This window comes from Salmo trutta, chromosome 32 (assembly GCF_901001165.1).
Source record: "Salmo trutta chromosome 32, fSalTru1.1, whole genome shotgun sequence".
Taxonomy (NCBI): domain Eukaryota; kingdom Metazoa; phylum Chordata; class Actinopteri; order Salmoniformes; family Salmonidae; genus Salmo; species Salmo trutta.
Genome location: NC_042988.1, coordinates 1,324,960 through 1,345,760, shown reverse-complemented (window position 1 = coordinate 1,345,760; position 20,801 = coordinate 1,324,960). Strand labels below are relative to the sequence as shown.

The 20,801-nt window shown below is 40.5% G+C and overlaps 1 protein-coding gene across 1 annotated transcript; it reads right to left on the bottom strand.

Moving 5' to 3' along the window:
- Positions 1-10,174: 10,174 nt before the first annotated feature.
- On the bottom strand, positions 10,175-20,522 carry ccdc137 (coiled-coil domain containing 137). Its single transcript, XM_029726980.1, has 6 exons — positions 20,346-20,522; positions 18,374-18,507; positions 17,928-18,171; positions 15,159-15,241; positions 14,984-15,063; positions 10,175-11,197 (listed from the first exon to the last, which is right to left on the bottom strand). Exons 1-6 carry the CDS (start codon positions 20,414-20,416, stop codon positions 10,997-10,999), a joined length of 813 nt encoding a protein of 270 aa, XP_029582840.1. The 5' UTR covers positions 20,417-20,522; the 3' UTR covers positions 10,175-10,996.
- Positions 20,523-20,801: the final 279 nt, after the last annotated feature.

The window sequence follows — 20,801 nt, the reverse complement described above, 5'->3', positions numbered from 1 at the left end:
TTAAAGTGGTCCTATGGACAGATACTCCAATCTCCACTGTGGAGCTTTGCAGCTCCTTCGGGGTTATCTTTGGTCTCTTTGTTGCCTCTCTGATTAATGCCCTCCTTGCCTGGTCTGTGAGTTTTGGTGGGCGGCCCTCTCTTGGCAGGTTTGTTGCGGTGCCATATTCTTTCCATTTAAAAAAAATGAATTTAATGGTGCTCCGTGGGATGTTCAAAGTTTGATATTTTTTTATAACCCAACCCTGATCCGTACTTCTCCACAACTTTGTCCCTGACCTGTTTGGAGAGCTCCTTGGTCTTGGTGGTGCCCCTTGTTTAGTGGTGTTGCAGACTCTGGGGCCTTTCAGAACAGGTGTGTATACTGAGATCATGTGACACTTAGATTGCACACAGGTGGACTTTATTTAAAATTATATGACTTCTGAAGGTAATTGGTTGCACCAGATCTTATTTAGGGGCTTCATAGCAAAGGGGGTGAATACATATGCATTTTTGCACTTTTCCATGTTTTATTTTTTAGAATTGTTTGAAACAAGTAATTTTTTTCATTTCACTTCACCGATTTGGACTATTTTGTGTATGTCCATTACATGAAATCCAAATAAAAATCCATTTAAATACATGTTGTAATGCAACAAAATAGGAAAAACGCCAAGGGGGATGAGTACTTTTGCAAGGCACTGTATGACTAACATATACGTGTTTGTGAGAGACTCACCTTTCCACAGAGGGGTTATTAGTGTGTAGCCCAAACTTTTCGGACGCTACAGACAGAAATTGGCAGATCGGCTGTAACTACTTCAGATAAGTCCCAAGACGCTTGTGGGGGTCATAGAGCAAAACGGAGACCACCATCGTGTTCGTGAGTCTCAACTTTTATAATAGTTTGTATGCCAATCCGTTTGGATGCTACAGACAATGTTGTATTTCGGGACGTCTCATGGTCTGACAAACACCACTCTGTCACCTTTCACCGCAAGTGCGACATCGGCTGATGTGGGGGATTGAGATGCATCCAATTCAAGATATCTCTAGCTTAAAACGGACATTGAATCTAGGGGGTAAAATTAATGTGACTGAGAATCACATAATGAAGAGAAAGGGAAGGCGAGAGATGGACAGAGAGAGGATGGATTCTTTCACGTTGTCTGTTATCTTACGCTTACCTGTTTTATTAGCATCCACTTTCACCCCTGACCCCTAAGACTAGTGTGTTTCGTTTCTGTTCTCTCTGGGGTCACTGCTGTCCTATTATAAATCGACAGACTTTCACAGGATGGCAATGAGTCTCCTTTTAGATCTGTTAAATTGGACAGGGAATGGAGGTAAGGGATTCAAACAAGTTTATCAACAAACTAGGGCTTTTAAGCTGCATTTCTGCCATTTTTCTGGGGGGGACCAATCAAATCAGATCTTTTCACAGCAGCAAGATTTGTTCAATATACCAATTAGTGAAAAAAATAATAATTGGGCTGCCTGTCTAAACACAGTGATATTGTTTAAGAAACTGGTCTTACACTGTATCTCTGTGCTTAAAACACCAAGGCACTGATCCATACACCAAATATAGGTCTTTACATATTTTGGAAATTATCACTTATTGTATTTTCACCTTGAACTTTAAATGTATATACAGGACTGTATATATTCTCCCTCTAGTTTGATTTGTCACATGTATCTACTGTAAATTGTTATTTTATTGGTTATGAATTCCTCTCTCTATAGGGACTTGTTTGGGTGCTTCTGTATTTACTTTACTGTTCAGAAGTGTAATAACTAAATCTGTTTAAATTATTAACCATATCAGCCATAATAGAAAATATTGCTAACTTGTCATTTTCTGTCAATAGAAACATTCAACATTAAATAACTAATTCACACTACAAGTATTGTTTGATATCATCCCTTGGATAAAATGGTAAAGGTGGGAATAGCTCCAATACTGTACCTGGAAAAGAGGCAGATACTGTAGACAGTGTAGTAGGGAACATTGCAAGAGGAAGTGTCCTTGGGATGAAAATACACCTCTGAGGAGTTATTTACATACAGCTCTGATAAGCTTCTTTGCCTGCTGGGGCCTCCGACAGAGATGTGTGTGTGTGTGCATCAGTGTTCCTGATTCACACACAAGCACATGCATACTACACACAAGCACACTACACACACACACACAGGTCTGTGCCGTTTAAGATGAGGGATGATTTTTTTTTTTTTAAATGAACATGGCCTTATTTCTATTACAGCATATTGGATGAGTCATTCATATTCTATTCACCCAGTTCAATGTAACATCGATAGGTTTAAATTACTACATGATACTCAAATTCTCTCTATACCCATCATGAGGTTGCTACAACCTAGCCTATGAATGTTTACAATGTAGGTGCACAGGTCGAGAGAAACACTTGCCTGCATCTAGCTGATCTAGGGTGATATCAGTAGAGGTGCGTGCGTAAAATCCCTGGGGAAGCCAATCCAGGAAAAAAGCCATATTACAACCGATGTGTTGTGATAATTGCATTGTTTGCTCTATAACCTGTTAGTTCATATACCGTGATATAGAAGACCGAGACAATAAGATGACACAGTGGCAGAATAAATTCAACCACATTTGTTTCATTACAAAACCGGAGAACATCATCTCTCCGGTGAAGTCCACAAAACATATTGCTTGTCAGTTACATGACCTATAGCATGGTCAAGTAAAGTAATGTTTCAGACATTTTCGGACTACTAAAGGTATTGATTTAGAACCAGAGTTATCGCAAGTCACAAAGAAAACAGGATCTGCTATTCCAGCACCATCTAATCACCTATGCTTAGTCTAATATAGTAACAACTAAAAGATACCAAAAACTACTGTCCAATCAACATAAGCTAAATATGTGGCTGTCCATAGTACTGATTTCTTGCGCGCAAGTAAAAAAAAAACATGTTGACTCACCCTCAACGCCAATACTATCCTCTTTCATATTGCCTAAACTGTCTATGACTCTGTCATACAGTACACACTTTTAGTTTGTGTTGTCCTAGGCTACCTGGCTAAAATACTTGCTCGCTAGCCTAACTTACTTTCATGGGCAACGATACACCAGGCCAGCTAATTAACATTAGCATACTACATCTAGCTACATGTTGAACCTCCAGCCTCAGGCCAGGGGCACAATGTATAAATTTATGGTTGGATCAGAATCGCCGCTATAAATCATTGGCCAGTAAGGAGAATTAAGTAAAACCACGTCCAAATCCCTATCTCCATCAATAGTTAATTTAGGAAAGGGACGATTTTAGCTAACTAGCTAGCCACCGGAGCACAACACAACGAGATGCAACAATTCAATTTTTTTTCTGTCAATAACGACGTTTGACCTGTGATGTGATTGGTCTGAAGCCAAATTCAAACTGGCTCCCCTTGACACTTTTTTTTTTATTGCGCCAGGACCATTCACAGTTGAGCTCACTGTTTAGGTCAACTTTGATTGGCCATTATTTTATTTTTAGAGGCCAAATGCTCTCTGGCTTCCCTTGCATTCAATGCTATTGGCAGCAACAATGTCATACTCTTTCTGACTAGACCGCATCAGCTAAATATACTACACATACTGAGACAGAGGGGCGCTGTTTCATTCGCTCAGATGCTTTCTCCGGTGAGATATATTCAGCCTCTTGCAAACTGAAGGAAATTTATGAAACACAGAGATGAAACTTTTTTTTTCTTGTTACATTTTGGGGGAGAAGCCTGGCTTCCCTTGGCATCCATGCCACTGGCTGTAATCATTAGTCCAACAGTTGCAAACAAGAGTTTGGACAAATTCAGGTATGTTTATCACCGTTTCAGAAAGGCTTTTCAACAGAATCTGTGGAATGAATACACCCCTGATTTTTACATTTTACATTTAAGTCATTTAGCAGACGCTCTTATCCAGAGCGACTTACAAATTGCACGCAAACACAGTTCACTTTCATAGCAGCCACATACAAACAGCATGATCCCTTTGATCGTTGTAAAATTCCTTCTCGCATCTACACGCTCTCCTCCTCTCACCTTTTCTCTTCGCAAGTGAACTTCAGTGCACAACACATCAGCTGTCTAACCAGGCAAATAAAAAACCCTAACCGGTACACACAGCCTACGTCGCTGCTACGTCAGTCAACATAGCTACTAGAACTAACACATTAGTAAACTCGCTACAATCATGCAGTACATTGTACAGTCAGCAGCTAGCAGTTACGGCAGGCCCCGTGGCAATAAATTAATAAAACCAAAATAATATATTTAGCATGCTTTTATCTAAAAATTATAATGAATTTCATAATAATAGTGAAACAAAGTTAAGTATGGTCCTCCCCTTCCTCCTCTGAGGAGCCGCCACTGCTACTAAACAGACCACTGCACATTACACACAATTGTAATTATTTACCTTTAAAACAGGATGTCATTGAGACCAAGTTTCTTTTTCAAATGAGCACTGCACAATACAACACACACATCAATAAAAAAACACAATACTAAACATGATCATAAAATAAAAAGTATTTCACTTGGAACAATCTCTCCTGTGGACAATGTTCTGGTATTATATTTGACGAGGTTGACGCACTTCTGACATCATGATGTGTACTGCGCAGCAGAGCACAAGCTTCAAATGTTAATGATCAATTTTGTGATATCCGAGTCCTACCTGTAAACCTAGTAATTGATAAAAATATAAAAAACAAGCCAAAGCATAATCTCGGGGCCCATCGGGCTCAGATAGCAGAGCTCTACACTGCATACTACACAGATACATACAACTTTACACACAGGCACACTGCATAGTTGTGGAGGAATGTTTTTCTGGGTGATTTGGGGAGCCTGTGACTGTGTTTTTGTATTATACATGTTAGGTATAATGTGTATATTTGTTGTATACACAGGGTGCATTTGTAAAAGAGACCTAGGTCTCAATAGGTCTTTCCTGTTAAAATAAAAGGTTAAACATAAATGAAATAAATACTGCACAGATACACACTGCATGTCCACTCGTGTATACTATCCAACCACACTGCTTTTGATAGAGGAGATCAGACTCTCCTTGAATGAAGTAGCTGAAACTAAGAACCTGAATATGTGTATCCCCCTCAATCAAGCCAGAAGGATATGAGAACAGGATTCATAATACGAGTTTTGTTGGGCAGTGGAATGATGCAGTACATTAATGCAGTAGATAGTGTCCATCCCAAATGGCAGCATATCCCCTATGGGCTCTGGTCAAAAGTAGTACACTATAAAGGGAATAGGGTGCCATTTGAGATTACAAAAAAAAATGTATGAAATGTATGCATTCACTACTGTAAGTCGCTCTGGATAAGAGCGTCTGCTAAATGACTAAAATGTAAATGAGATGAAAACATCAATTCAAGATGCGGTAAGTCCTTGTGGTTATGAAACTGGTGAGTCATGTCAGTGTATTCATCAAGAAAAGTCTTCCATCCAGAGGTATCCAGGGCTAGAAGGCAGGAATACATGTTATATAAAAGGAATTGAGTGGGCTGCGAGTAGAGCGCTCTCACAACCAACCTACACAAGAACGTTTGTTATATTTTCTATATTACACAGGATGTAAAAGTGTATGGGTAATGGTAACAGCTGTATGAATAGAGTAGCAGCTGTGTAAAAAAATACAAGTTCAGAGCCATATTCTATTCACACAGTATTATTAGATTTTTCATTAAACATGGCCCAGTCTGGGTTGAGGCAGCTGCCCTCTTGTTCGCTTCATTAAAATGAGTTCTCCCTTCCCACTGGGAGAAGTAACTATAAGATATTTATTAATGTGTAATTTGTCACTGCATGCACAGGCGTACACAAACACACAAAATGACTCTCATTGAGCTATGGCTGCCTAGCAGCAGCAGGCTGAGAAACCTCTTCCTCACCCACCCACTCATGTCCTCATGACCTGTGCTGGGCTGTGTTGTTCAGTCAGTCAGCAGCCCTGGGATCGTTAACACATGGAAACACAGAGGAGACAAGTAGGCTGCAGAATTGAGAAGACTCTAGGGGTCATTAATAGCAAACAAACAAACTGGTCAGATGCATGCAGACATGAGTCAGCATTATGTTGAACGCTTAAAGGCCCAATCTGTCATTTCAATAGCATGACTGTTTTTGGATGCAGAGTTTTAGATTAGCAAGAAACTGGTGCTGCAAATGGTCAGAGTATAGGAAAAATATTAAAATCAAGGTTAAAATAAAAAAACTTCACAATAGCTTTTTAGTTACATAACTCAGTGATAAACAGCAGGTTTCTGTGGACTAGAACCCCAGTGAAGACGTGTGTGCCCTGTTTGAATGTATACATAATTACATTTACACAAATGAGACATGGTTAGGAATAGGACAGACCACCTGCAAATCATTACCTAGCGAGTCCCCATGTATCTCATTGTTACATCTAGGTCAACACTTCAAGAACACAGAGTATATACATGTCATAGATAAAGACCAAAAAGTTACTCTAGATTACCTCTAGAAAGACTGCAGTTATGTCCCAAATGGCTCATATTCCTTTTAATAGTGCAGTACTTTTGACCGGGGCCCATGTCAAAAGTAGTGCACTATACAGGGAGCCATTTGGGACACACCTTGCCTCTTGTTTTCTGATTAAAAAAATATCAACAGTGTGGTTGAACCTCCTGACCACACCAATATGATGGGTCATAGATTACAGCCCTAACCCATAACTGATGAGTTATTTCCATGGAGACAGATTCCAAACAGACAAGGAGCAATGGGGAATTCCTGGTTCATGCGCAGTAGTCCATTCAGATAGAAATAGATTGTGCAGAACAGACATGCATTTCTGACAGAGTACAAGGAATCATGTCAGCTCTATTCATGACATTTCCACTGCATCTGCAACATTCCATATGTTACCGTTTACTTCTTCCTGAGCAAACACGTCCCTGCTTAATAACTTCAACTGAAAATAAAAGGCTGAGTCTTGATCTACAGAACAGAAACTTCATGTGAATCACTACTAGTGTTCAAAGTTACCCTTGAATGACTAAGGTACATGAAGGCTTGAAAAGGTACATAGAGATTATTCACATGTAATTCTATGGTACAGTACCCCCCTGAAACTATGAGCAATGAAGATATTGGTCATTGAGCTTAGCAGATACAGTCCAGTCAGCCAGCCTTCACTAGAAATCACAACCACCTGTCCAGTCTCTCTCACTGGGCAACAGGGATTTACTGTCACCATGACAACACACTCGACAGACCTACACAACATCAGGCATGTTCAAAGGTGTGGCCACAGTCAAACTGATTAAACAGCAGAGTTCATCCATCCACAGTCAGTAGAAGAGTGTGTTGTTCAATAATCTATTATTTCTGTATAGCTGTACACGGTCACTTTGTCACAGGGATGATAAAGCGGGGAGGGGGAAAAAAAGGGCCAACAAAGATTTGTAAATATTTGTTTTCGGTTTAAAGAAAGTATATCAACAAGTCCATGTAACCTGAGATGTTTGTAGATTCTTACACAGCAGAAGCTCTAAACAAACCAGCTAGAAATATCTAGGTCCGGCCGGCTGCATTAGTTGTTCCCCAGGCCAAAGATCCTCAGACAATGGGTCCTTTCATGTCTTGTAAAATCAACCTTTTTTGGGATTGCAGATGTAAACAGAGGGCCCCGGGCTGATTTGTTTAGGCTTGGGGACATCATTAAGATATGTGGAGGGAGTCTGTTACGTAGGTCTAACAAAAGAAAACCCCTGCCTTACCTACTGCCCAACCTCTACAATTAGCTCCCCTATAGATTAATATTGGCTATGCAATTATTAGCTCCTCTGCATTGACACAAAACCACACCTGTCTGATGTGATTTTAGAACTAAAGAGTGGTGAAACTGCCATCTCTGTACAAATATTGACAAATACAATTGAAATGCATTATTTGAGCCACCTGCCATACTGGCAACAAATATAACATAAACAGCACCTGCAGAAATGACACAGGCTATAGCCTAATGATTTGGGAACCGTATGCAGTTACAATGTTACATTTTATTCAAAACAATACCACATTCGCTCGAGAAATAATCATTATTATTACTAATAACATAACAAGAAGCACCCGATGATGTTTCTGGCCTGACTACCACCTAGTGGGAATGCAAACTTTTGTTGCTCGGAACAGCAGGGCCGTAAATAATACAGTGCCTTAGGAAAGTATTCAGACCCCTTGACTTTTTCCACTTTGTTACAACCTTGTTCTAAAATGGATTTAAAATAAAATAAATATAATCCTGTAATCTACACACAATACCCCAACATGACAAAACAAAAATAAGTTACATTTTTGAAAAGTTATTAAATATAAACAAAGAAATACCGTATTTACATAAGTATTCAGACTCTTTGCTGTCAGACTCAAAATTAAGCTTCAGGAGCATCCTGTTTCCATTGATCATCCTTGAGATGTTTCTACAACTTGGTTGGAGTCCACCTGCGGTCAATTCAATGATTTTGAAAGGCAAACACCTGTCAATATAAGGTCCCACAGTTGCCAGTGCATGTCAGAGCAAAAACCAAGCCATGAGGTCTAAGGAATTGTCCGTAGAGCGCCGAGACAGGATTGTGTTGAGGCACAGATCTGGGGAAGGGTACCAAAACATTTCTGCAGCATTGAAGGTCCCCAAGAACACAGTGGCCTCCATCATTCTTAAATGGAAGACGTTTGGAACCACCAAGACTCATGCTAGAGCTGGCCGCCCGGCCAAATTGAGCAATCAGGGTAGAAGGGCCTTGGTCAGGGAGGTGACCAAGAACCCGAAGGTCACTGACAGAGCTCTAGACTTCCTCTGTGGAGATGGGAGAACCTTCCAGAAGGACAACCATCTATGCAACACTCCACTAATCAGGCCTGTATGGTAGAGCGGCCAGACGGAAGCCACTCTCAGTAAAAGGCACATGATAGACCGCTTGGAGTTTACCAAAAGGCATCTAAAGACTCAGACCATGAGAAACAAGATTCTCTGGTCTGATGAAACCAAGATTGAAATATTTGGCCTGAATGCCAAGAGTCACATCTGGAGGAAACCTGGCACCATCCCTCCGGTGAAGCATGGTGATGGCAGAATCATGCTGTAGAGATGTGTTTCAGAGGTAGGGGCTGGGAGACTCGTCAGGATTGAGGCAAAGATGAATGGAGCAAAGTACAGAGAAATCCTTGATGAAAACCTGCTCCAGAGCACTCAGGACCTCAAACTGGGGCAAAGGTTCACCTTCCAACAGGACAACAACCCTAAGCACACAGCCAAGACAATGCAGGAGGGGCTTCGGGACAACTCTGAATGTCCTTGAGTGGCCCAGCCAGAACCCTGACTTGAACCCGATCGAACATCTCTGGAGACCTGAAAATAGCTGTGCAGCAACGCTCCCCATCCAACCTGACAGAGCTTGAGAGGTTCTGCAGAGAAGACTGGGAGAAACTCCCCATATACAGATGTGCCAAGCTTGTAGCGTCATACTCAAGAAGACTTGATGCTGTATTTACTGCCAAAGGTGCTTCAACAAAGTACTGAGTAATGAGTCTGAATATCTATGTAAATGTGATATTTAGAATAAGCAAAAAATTCTAAAAACCTGTTTTTGCTTTGTCATTATGGGGTATTGTGCGTAGATTGATGAGGGAAAATCAATTTAATCAATTTTAGAAAAACTCGAACGTAACAAAATATGGAAAAATCAAGGGGTCTGAATACTTTCTGAAGGCACTGTATGTGGTTCATTCTATCCAAACTGCATGGAAAAGTTTGAGGTTTTAAAGTCCCCAAAGAGTCATAATTTAGTCCATGTCATAGCAGTCATGCATTGCCACAAGAGAAGATAGTTAATACAGAAAACAGTGGCACTGACAGTCAGAAGTACCTGACATAAATGGCAAGGCCTGCAGGTAAGAAAGCTACTTATTCAAGGAGAAACAGTGAATCAATCCATATGTGCAGGAGGTCTGGTCCTTTCAATACTAGCCAGAATCCATCCCAGTGTCCACAAAAACTCACTGTTGATTGGGAAAGGAATATGAACTGCTTGGTGATCAGATGAGCTAACCCTTGTCCCCTCCATGTGGTTCCACTTAGATTTGGTGCTTCATCTTCAATGCAGCCAAATTCCCCATCTTTCACCCTGAAATGTGCACTTCCTCACTCACCTCCATTTAATAAAAAATCATTGATTTAAGCATAGGCTACAGGGGTTTACAGACTTTCCACCATATTTCTTACACCAGTCCACACAATTTAAAATTTGTCTCTATACTCCAGCATTTTGGATTTGAGATAAAATGTTCATATCAGGTGACAGTACAGAATGTCACCTCTAATTTGAGGGTATTTTCATATTTATCTGATTTACTGAAAGGAGTAATTTTATCTTCTAAGTGAGTAGATAAGATGTTTCTGAACACTTCTAAATCAATCCTGATAATGCCACGATTAAGAAAAAACATGATTTAATCATGAATAATGATGAGTGAGAAAGTTAGAGGCTAAAACAAAGCATGTCAAGCTCTCACCATTCCCAATAATGGGTGACAAACATATTTGGAGGGTATGATCTTTGACTCTCTAACTTTCTCACTGATCATTCATTCATAATTATGGTAGCATCCACATTAATGCAGAAGTGTTCACAAACGTAATCTAGTCTTACAATAAAAGTGAGTCAAACAAAATACATTATTCACCAATCACTTCCTATTGGACAATATGTAATGTGAAACAACCAAAACAAGCTGTAAATGCATCCAACAAGTTTGTAGAGTCACAAGCTTGATGTAGTCATTGTGTACAAGGAATATTGGAATACTGTCACCTGATCTCAAATAAAAATAGTTGGAGTATAGAGCCACATAAAAAAATGTTGCATCACTCTATTTGGACAGTGTAAGTGAGAAGTGCACACCTTGGGGGAGCAAGGCAGAGAATAGGACCACTGGAGTCTCACTGGAGGTTCTTTAGCTTCTCTATCCCAGCTGCTTTGGCCTCTTGCTGATGCTGCTTCTGTTTCTTCAGGTGGCGATAGGCTTGCACCACCCGCTGCCTCTCCTCCTCCATCATCCTCTGCCTGGCCATGGATGGCTTGGCTGTGGAGAACTGGGTCTGGCCCAGCAGAGAGTTCAGCAGGAGACCCTTACACACACCCTGGAAGGGAGAGAGAGAGAGAAGAAGGACTAACATTATTCAATAGTCTAGAGCCATTCATCTGAGCCTGTATTCATAAAGCGTCTCAAGGTAGGAGTGCTGATCTAGGATCATCCGTGGAATTATTGCAAAAGTGTGGTATGCAGCTTTTGTGCTACCACTCCATAAGGACGGGGAGAGTAGTGATCTTGATAATTATCTACCCATTTCCAGGCTCCCTTGTCTTGCGAAAATATTAGAACCATTGGTCAGTCAATCACACGTGACTTGGGAAATGGTAGTCAGGGTTTTTCTTTTTGGCAAATCACAGAAATAAGTTATTGCTGCCTTATTAGCTATTGCCACCAAGAAATCATTAGGGGCTGACCCGTATTTGCTTAAGTATGCAGTGCCCCTCATTGCTGGCACAGTAACACACTATCAGGAAATATTCCATAAGTGTCGAAAGCAGCTTTTGTGATAACACTCCATAAGGGCGGGGCTAGTGGTGATCTCGATAATAATAATTATTGACCCATTTCCAGGCTCCCTTATCTTGCAAAATTACAAAAATCATTGGTCAACAAACCAAGTTATTTTCTATGTTAATCAATCCGGATTCAAACGTAGCACCACTTCGCCTACCATGCTTGTTGTAAATGATCTTACAAATGACTTAGATAGAAAGAATTGTGCTGCCATGTTTGTAGACTTGTTAAAAGCTTTTGATACTGTAGACCATGTTATTCTGTTGAATAAGCTGTCCTCCATAGCGTCGGGTACTGAGGGTCAAATCTGAGAGCTTTGAGTTACATAATTATTATAATAATTTTTTATTTAACCTTTATTTAACTAGGCAAGTCAGTTAAGAACAAATTCTTATTTACAATGACGGCCTACCCCAGCCAAACCCGGACAACGCTGGGCCAATTGTGCACCGCCCTATGGGACTCCCAATCACGATGCAGCCTGGATTCGAACCAGGGATTGCACTGAGATGCAGTGCCTTAGACCACTGCGCCACTCGGGAAGCCCCGCATAAAGAGGTGGCCCAAGTTTCGATACTCAGCCCAATACTGTTTACAATCTATACTGAACAAAAATATAAATGCAACATGTAAAGTGTTGGTCCCATGATTCATGAGCTGAAATAAAATGTTACATACACACAAAAAGCTTATTTCTCTCAGTGTCCACACATTTCTTTACATCCCTGTTAGTGTGCATTTCTCCTTTGCCAAGATAATCCATCCACCTGACAGTTACGGCATATCAAGAAGCTGATTAAACAGCATGATAATTACACAGGTGCACCTTGTGCTGGGGAGAATAAAAGGCCATTAAAATTAGCAATTTTGTCACACAACGCCACAGATGTCTCAAGTTGAGGGAGTGTGCAACTGGCATGCTGACTGCAGGAATGTCCACCAGAGCTGTTGCAAGAGAATTTAATATCAATTTCTCTACGATAAGCCACCTCCATTATTTTAGAGAATTTAGCAGTACATCCAACCGGCCTTACAACCGCAGACCTGGTGTAACCACGCCAGCCCAGGACCTCCACATCTGGCTTCTTTATCTGCGAGATCGTCTGAGACCAGCCACCTGGACACCTGATGAATATTTTTGTCTATAATAAATTCCTTGTGTGTGATAAAACTCATTCTGATTGGTGGGCATATGCTCTCTCAGGCCCACCATGGCTGCGCCCCTGCCCAGTCATGTGAAATCCATAGATTAGGGCCTAATTAATTAATTTCAATTGACTGATTTCCTTATATGAACTCAGTAAAATCTTTCCAATTGTTGCATGTTGTGTTTATATTTTTGTTCTGTATATATAAATAACATTGGTAATGCTGTAAAATACATATATTTGTGTTTTATTGCATTGTTCCATCAGTTGGCCAAGCCTTTTCACATTTGAAGTCTGATTTTCAAGCACTGCAGAGGTTATTATTGGATCTAAACTAAATGCTAAATACAAAACATGCTTTTTCCCATAACCCAGATTTAAATACAATGTGTAAATGACTAGTTTGAACAGTACACAAATTGAGCGAGTTCCTTCCTACAAATATTTTGGTATCTGGCTTGATGACAAACTGTCATTTATAAAAACATGTCAATGAGCTGATAAAGTTAATGTTCAAGGTTGTGTTCTCTTACAGAAACAAAGCATGTCTGACTTTTGTTAATAGGAAGGAAGTTGTCCAGGACACTTATGTCTATTATAGATTCTGGGGATATTATTTACATTTACATTTACATTTAAGTCATTTAGCAGACGCTCTTATCCAGAGCGACTTACAAATTGGTGCATTCACCTATAATATCCAGTAGAACAAACACTTTACAATAGTGCATCTAAATCCTATAATATTATCTATATGCATGCAGCATAATCTACACTTAAACTACTAGATGCTGTTTTCCATTGTGCCCTTAGGTTTATTACTGGTGATGGTTATAGAACTCACCATTGTCTTTTGTATCAAAAAGTGGGTTGGGCCTCTTTGTATGTAAGGAGAGAGTAAGCCTAAGACTGGGTTTGGTCATTTGTAAGTCTAAATTGAATTAACGACGATAGATACGAAATGTCTCCATGAGGGCTTTGTAGATAAACCAAGCCCAAGACTGGGTTTGGCCCCGTCGTTCTCCATAGAGTTGGGTAAAGCTGCGTTTATCTTTTTTTTGCGCCCTTTGTGTGGAATAACTTACAGGACTCACTGAAATGAGATGTTCTGGTCCACCCCTGGACCATTCAGAGTAATGATCGGAGACCTCAATGTTGATAAATGTGTCTATTTCTTAAAAGGTTCGTAATTTTGTATACATTTGATGTATAGTATTTATGCAGGGTTCATCTGTAAAAGAGACCCTAGTCTCAGTATGACTTCCCGGTCAATATAAAGGTGAAATATATATCTTATTCATTGGGATCTAAAAGGCAAAACTGATCCTAGATCAGCACTACTCTAAGATGCCAGAGTGGTGTACTACGACATGAGAGAGAGGAGTTAGCGAGCTAACACTGGTCAACTCAGAGTTCAACTCGGGATAACCGGTGACACTAAAGTGGCTCACCTTTTAACCAGGCAACGAATCCTTCAGAATTAACCTGCTCCGCGTCAGTCTAAGTCAGGGCTAACTCCACTTAACCTGAATTCTTTTTAAATTTTAATTATTTAACTTTTTTTTTTATTTAACTAGGCAAGTCAGTTAAGAACACAGTCTTATTTACAATCACGACCTACACCAGCCAACCCTGGGCGCCGCTGGGCCAACTGCGGGCCGCCCTATGGGACTCCCAATTACGGCCGGATGTAGCGACGCCTCTAGCACCGAGATGCAGTGCATTAGACCGCTGCGCCACTGGGGAGCCCAGTGCCTGAGCCGCGAGTTGAGGAACAATTAAATCAGATTCCCTCCCTCTCGTCATCATGCTCGTCATTTGAGGAAGAGGACTAATTAAAATATTTTATTAATAAAAAAAGGTATCCCATTATACACTTAATAATGACAAGATGCACTTGAAACTTCACGCAAAGTAAACCTTTTGTATGACTTAGCCTTGTGCGGCATGAGCACACAGTAACAAGCTCGGCTTGAGCAGGCGGCAGGTGCACGATCAATATCCACCTTTGTAACATGGATAAAGCCTGAGCTGGAATGTTTAGCTAACCGAAGCAAGCTAGCTTCAGCAAATCCCGAGTAATCTAGCTTGCATCGTAGTATACCCCTCTGGGGAGTGATATAATTAAAATGAGGATAGCTCTTTTTACATACTCACATGCACACACTTACCTGGGGCTTGATCAGTGCCTTCCTGGGCTTGATACTCAGAGTCGGTGGTGCCATGGCAACTTCTCCAAAGGCAACTTCATCTACAAGTTAAGGGATAGAGAATAAGATGGTGGCAGCATGTATACATATCTAATTACCTGATATACAGCATGCTCTGCTGAGAATCCATACATACCTATGAACATGTCGTTTTCTGCCTTCTCTTCCTGCCTGTCCAGTTTCTTCTTATGTAGCCTGTCCAGCCGGCTTTTATCATATCTGCAGTCACACAGGAGAGGACAAACGACTATGGATGAAATTTGAGACCACTACATTTTAGACTAAATACAAAGGCTTAATTTCAAATCAACCCCTAACCCCTCCTTCCTAGACACTACTGTAGATCTGAAGGGGTTGGCTAGTTTGTCAACTTTATTATCACACGGAGAAAATTAACATGGTCATTGACTAGAGGTCGATTAATTGGAATGGCCGATTAATTAGGGCCGATTTCTAGTTTTCATAACAATCAGTAATCTGCATTTTTGGACACTGATCATGGCCGATTACATTGCACTCCACGAGGAGACTGCGTGGCAGGCTGACTACCTGTTATGCGAGTGCAGCAAGGAGCCAAGGTAAGGTGCTAGCTAGCATTAAACATATCTTATAAAAAACAATCTTAACATAATCACTAGTTAACTACACAATCACTAGTTAACTACTAGCTTGTCCTGCGTTGCATATAATAGATGCGGTGCCTGTTAATTTCTCATTGAATCATAGCCTACTTCGCTAAACAGGTGATTTAACAAGCGCATTCGCGAAATAAGAATTGTCGTTGCACCAATGTGTACCTAACCATAAACATCAACGCCTTTCTCAATACATAAGTATTTATTTTTAAACCGGCATATTTAGTTAATATGGCCTGCTAACATGAATTTCTTTTAACTAGGAAAATTGTGTCACTTCTCTTGCGTTCTGTGCAACAGAGTCAGGGTATATGCAGCAGTTTGGGCCGCCTGGCTCGTTGCAAACTATGAAGACTATTTCTTCCTAACAAAGACAGCCAACTTCGCCAAACGGGGTATGATTTAAAAGCGCATTTGCGAAAAAAGCATAATCGTTGCACGAATGTACCTAACCATAAACATCAATGCCTTTCTTAAAATCAATACACAGAAGTATATATTTTTAAACCTACATATTTAATTAAAAGAAATTCATGTTAGCAGGCAATATTAAGCTAGGGAAATTGTGTCACTTCTCTTGCGTTCATTGCACGCAGGGTCAGGGTATATGCAACAGTTTGGGCCGCCTGGCTCGTTGCGAACTAATTTGCCAGAGTTTTACGTAATTATGACATAACATTGAAGGTTGTGCAATGTAACAGGAATTTTTTGACTTATAGATGCCACCCGTTAGATAAAATACGGAACGGTTCCGTATTTCACTGAAAGAATAAATGTTTTATTTTCGAAATGATAGTTTCCGGATTTGACCATATTAATGACCTAAGGCTTGTATTTCTGTGTGTTATTATGTTATAATTAAGTCTATGATTTGATATTTGATAGCGCAGTCTGACTGTAGGCAGCAGCAGGCTCGTAAGCATTCATTCAAACAGCACTTTCGTGCGTTTGCCAGCAGCTCTTCGCAATGCTTCAAGCATTGCGCTGTTTATGACTTCAAGCCTATCAACTCTCGAGATTAGGCTGGTGTAACCGATGTGAAATGGCTAGCTAGTTAGCGGAGTGCGCGCTAATAGCGTTTCAAACGTCACTCGCTCTGAGACCTTGAAGTAGTTGTTCCCCTTGCTTTGCAAGGGCCGTGGCTTTTGTGTAGCGATGGGTAACGATGCTTCGAGGGTGGCTGTTGTCGATGCGTTCCTGGTTCGAGCCCAGGTAGGGGCGAGGAGAGGGACGGAAGCTATACTGTAACACTGGCAATACTAAAGTGCCTATAAGAACATCCAATAGTCAAAGGTATATGAAATTCAAATGGAATAGAGAGAAATAGTCCTATAATAACTACAACCTAAAACTTCTTAACTGGGAATATTGAAGACTCATGTTAAAAGGAACCACCAGCTTTCATATGTTCTCATGTTCTGAGCAAGGAACTTCAACGTTAGCTTTTTTACATGGCACATATTGCACTTTTACTTTCTTCTCCAACACTTTGTTTTTGCATTATTTAAACCAAATTGAACACGGTTTATTATTTATTTGAGGCAAAATGTATTTGATGTATTATATTAAGTTAAAATAAAAGTGTTCATTCAGTATTGTTGTCATTGTCATTATTACAAATAAATATCAGCCGATTAATCGGTATTGGCTTTTTTTGGGGGTCCTACAATAATCGGCGTCGAAAAATCATAATCGGTCGACCTCTACCCTTGACAGTATTTCAATCTGAAGAAAGTATGGTTTGAAGTGACAAATGCATTAGAAAGGCATTGGGAAGTTCAAAAGATCATCAGGCAATCATTTTGTATGATCTTCTGTGCAGAAAAAGAACATTGATGTTCTTTTTTCTCCAGTCTGATGTAGTGCCTGGTCTTGTATACTCTGTTCTAATGAGTCCTGCCCGGATTGTGGGCATGGTAGTGGGAAACAGAAGACACATACACGTTCCTTAGAGTCTTAACTTTCAGTGATGTAGCTTAAACCGTTCAATAGATAGAGCCACGTGTCGGAAGAAAAAAATAAGCTGCTGTTTATTACAACTGCATCTAGCTGCTACTGATGTAACCCCGGTTCTATGAACCAAAGCATTCCCCCCCCCCCCCCTTCTATTTCAGTGTTTCTCTTGCGACCCCTAGTTTGGGAAACTCTGCGTTAAACCAATAAACAACAAAGTCCAAAAAAATTTAAACAAAAGTGTAGGCCTATGTGAAAGGAGGGGCTAGGGGTTGGGGTGGAATTGAGGGACAGAATGTTTGTCTGGCTCCACTCACTCTTTCTTCTTGTCAGACTTGCATTTCCCGGTGCCAGCAGGTTTCTCCTGCTCCTCTAGCTCCCTCTCCGGCTGTCTCTCTATCTGGTTCTTGGTGAGGAAGAGGACGTGCTGCGCCTCGTTGCCCATCCTCCGCAGGTATGCCTTCTCACTCTCTTTCTTCTTTCTACGGAAGTGTGGAACAGGGATATCTCCGATTGTAGCGTCCCCTGGCTTGGGTTTGGGAGTGAGGGCGATGGCGTCAGCTAATGGGATCCAAGTAAAGAATATAAGGAACAGGACAGAAAATGAGGAGTACTGGAAGACAGAGCGTCAATTCAACTTTTAAGAAAGACAAGTCAATTTTTATTAGTATCAAATACCTTCGCTAATACTACGGGCATTCATGTATAGGCCTAATCAAGGATTTAGAACAATATTAAAGGTTAGAATTCCATGATGACTGACCTTTCTTCATCTTCTTGGTCTTGCTGGGCCCCATCTTCATCCTCTCCTTGCTTTTCATAATCTCTCGAAGGCGGAAGGGAATCTGCTCAAGATGTTCCTTCTGTCTGGGCTTGCCATCTCGTTTAGGCTTCTTGCTAGAGGGGCAATTCATTTATGGAAAAATAAAGATTTATTTATTCTAAGTAAAATAATGTGTAAACAAGAAGTCATCACAATATTTGGTCACATGGTCATTTGTGGCAGCATTATGTTTTGGCCATCTCGGGTACATGCGCCTGCGTTGAATGTGCACTACGAGCGGAATGTGCATCAGCATTTGCATGGACCATAACTAGTTTGCCATTAAACAAAGTCCTCAAAATATTTGATATATTTGTGAGAAATAGAAGCTTGAGCATACAGATAAAAATGTGTCAGCACTCTAGCAACATCTTTACTTTGGCGAGTTAAAGTAATGATGGACTGTTGTTTCTCTTTGCTTATTTTAGCTGTTCTTCCCATAATATGGTCTTTGTCTTTTACCTTCTGTATACCACCCCTACCTTGTCACAACATAACACAACTGATTGGCTCAAACGCATTAAGGAAAGAAATTTCACAAATTAACTGTTAACAAGGCACATTGAAATGCATTCCAGGTGACTACCCCATGAAGCTGGTTGAGATAATGCCAAAAGTGTGCAACGGTGTCATCAAACCAAAGGGTGGCTACTTTGAAGAATCTCAAATTTGTTTTGATTTGTTTAACACTTTTTTGGTTACTACATGATTCCATGTGTGTTATTTCATAGTTTTGATGTCTTATTATTCTACAATGTAGAAAATATTAAAAAGAAAATCCCTGGAATATGTAGGTGTGTCCAAACTTTTGACTGCAGCTCTGTCTATTAATCTGAGAGTGGTTACATTTCTCCAGGCCCATCACTCAGCTTTTTTACCAAAACAGAGACAGGGCGACCGTTGTTATTGTTTCATCTGTGGATTATCAAGACATTAAAGTGCCACCAACAAAATGTTTAACATTAGGCCTATAGCAAATGCAGCATATGGCCTTTTCCAGTAGTGCTCAAGCATGCCATTTCCATGAGCGCAGCATTTATTTTTCAACTCGAATCAATAAGCCCAATCAGCCCTCCATGACAAAATCATAAACAACAGAGTAGGGCTGCGTAATAAATCCATAGTTTTGAGGTTATGCGCAGGTAAAACAATTCAGCTATGCTATACTTCCACATTTCCAAGTCCTATTCTTGAAGATCAAGGGGGTATAACATTTATTGGAATTCTGATATATCTTTACATTAAAAACCAAATCTAATTTAATCGGATTATTATATGTAGTATTAAGCCATGGGTTAGAAAAAACCTACATAACATCCATATATGGCCAGCTATATAAACTTTAACATTGAAAAGCAATAGATGTGGTTCAATTGGTAACATACATTTTTGTATTTTTCTAATGCCTCTTAAGTGGAAAGTAATCTAAAAGTAACTGAATGTAATCAGACTACGTTACTGAGTTTGAGTAATCCAAAAGTTACGTTGATTACAATGACAGGTAACTAGCAACTAACGGATTGCATTTATAAAGTAACCTACCCAACCCTGTGTGTGTGAGTGTGATATATAAATATATATATATATATTAATTAAAAAAGTGGTGAGGGAGTAGGTATGCTGCTGAAAAGGGGTCTTGCCTCCGACTGGCAGCTGTAGTGTCGCCGGATGAGGAAAACTGCACTAGCACCGCTGCCACTTGACAATGCGGTTTATCGCGGTCGCCCAGTTAATAAGGCGATTGGCAAGAAAGCGGTCGCTTGGGGTGCGACCATTCTGGACTGGAGGGACGCCGGCCTCCCGAGTGCTCATTGCTAACTGGGTAACTAACTCTCAAGATAGTTAGCATGCTAACTTAGATAGCTAGCAAGCCTGTAGGACAAAGAAGAGCGAACCAGCTGGTCAGCGTTACCTTGGATATTGCCCAGTCGTAGCTCCTTGTTTAAATGCCTCTGCGGGTTTCGTCTGTTTATTTTTCCCCATGATTTTCTTGTTATTGGTGCTAAACTAGCGCGGATTCCTTCGAAACAACAACCCACGTGAGCTAAGGTTGAGGAATCCTTCTTCTTTGGAGTTAAACTGCAGTTGGCATCAAATATGTTGCATTACCGCCCCCAACTGGACTATAATATAAATCCATTGTACATGTGATACAAAAGGGGGAAAAGAAAAACCTTCCAACTAACCCTACACTTATTAAAAATCCACTACCCTATTCCACTACTTTGACCCTATTGCTCTTGCACCATGCCAACGGCCTGGAAGGACGGGACACTCAACACACCCTCTAACTTTTCTGAAGTCAAATCTCATATACCCACTGCCGGCCCGCTCATTAGGCAGTTGCCGGTGGCGGCAGATTGCCTTT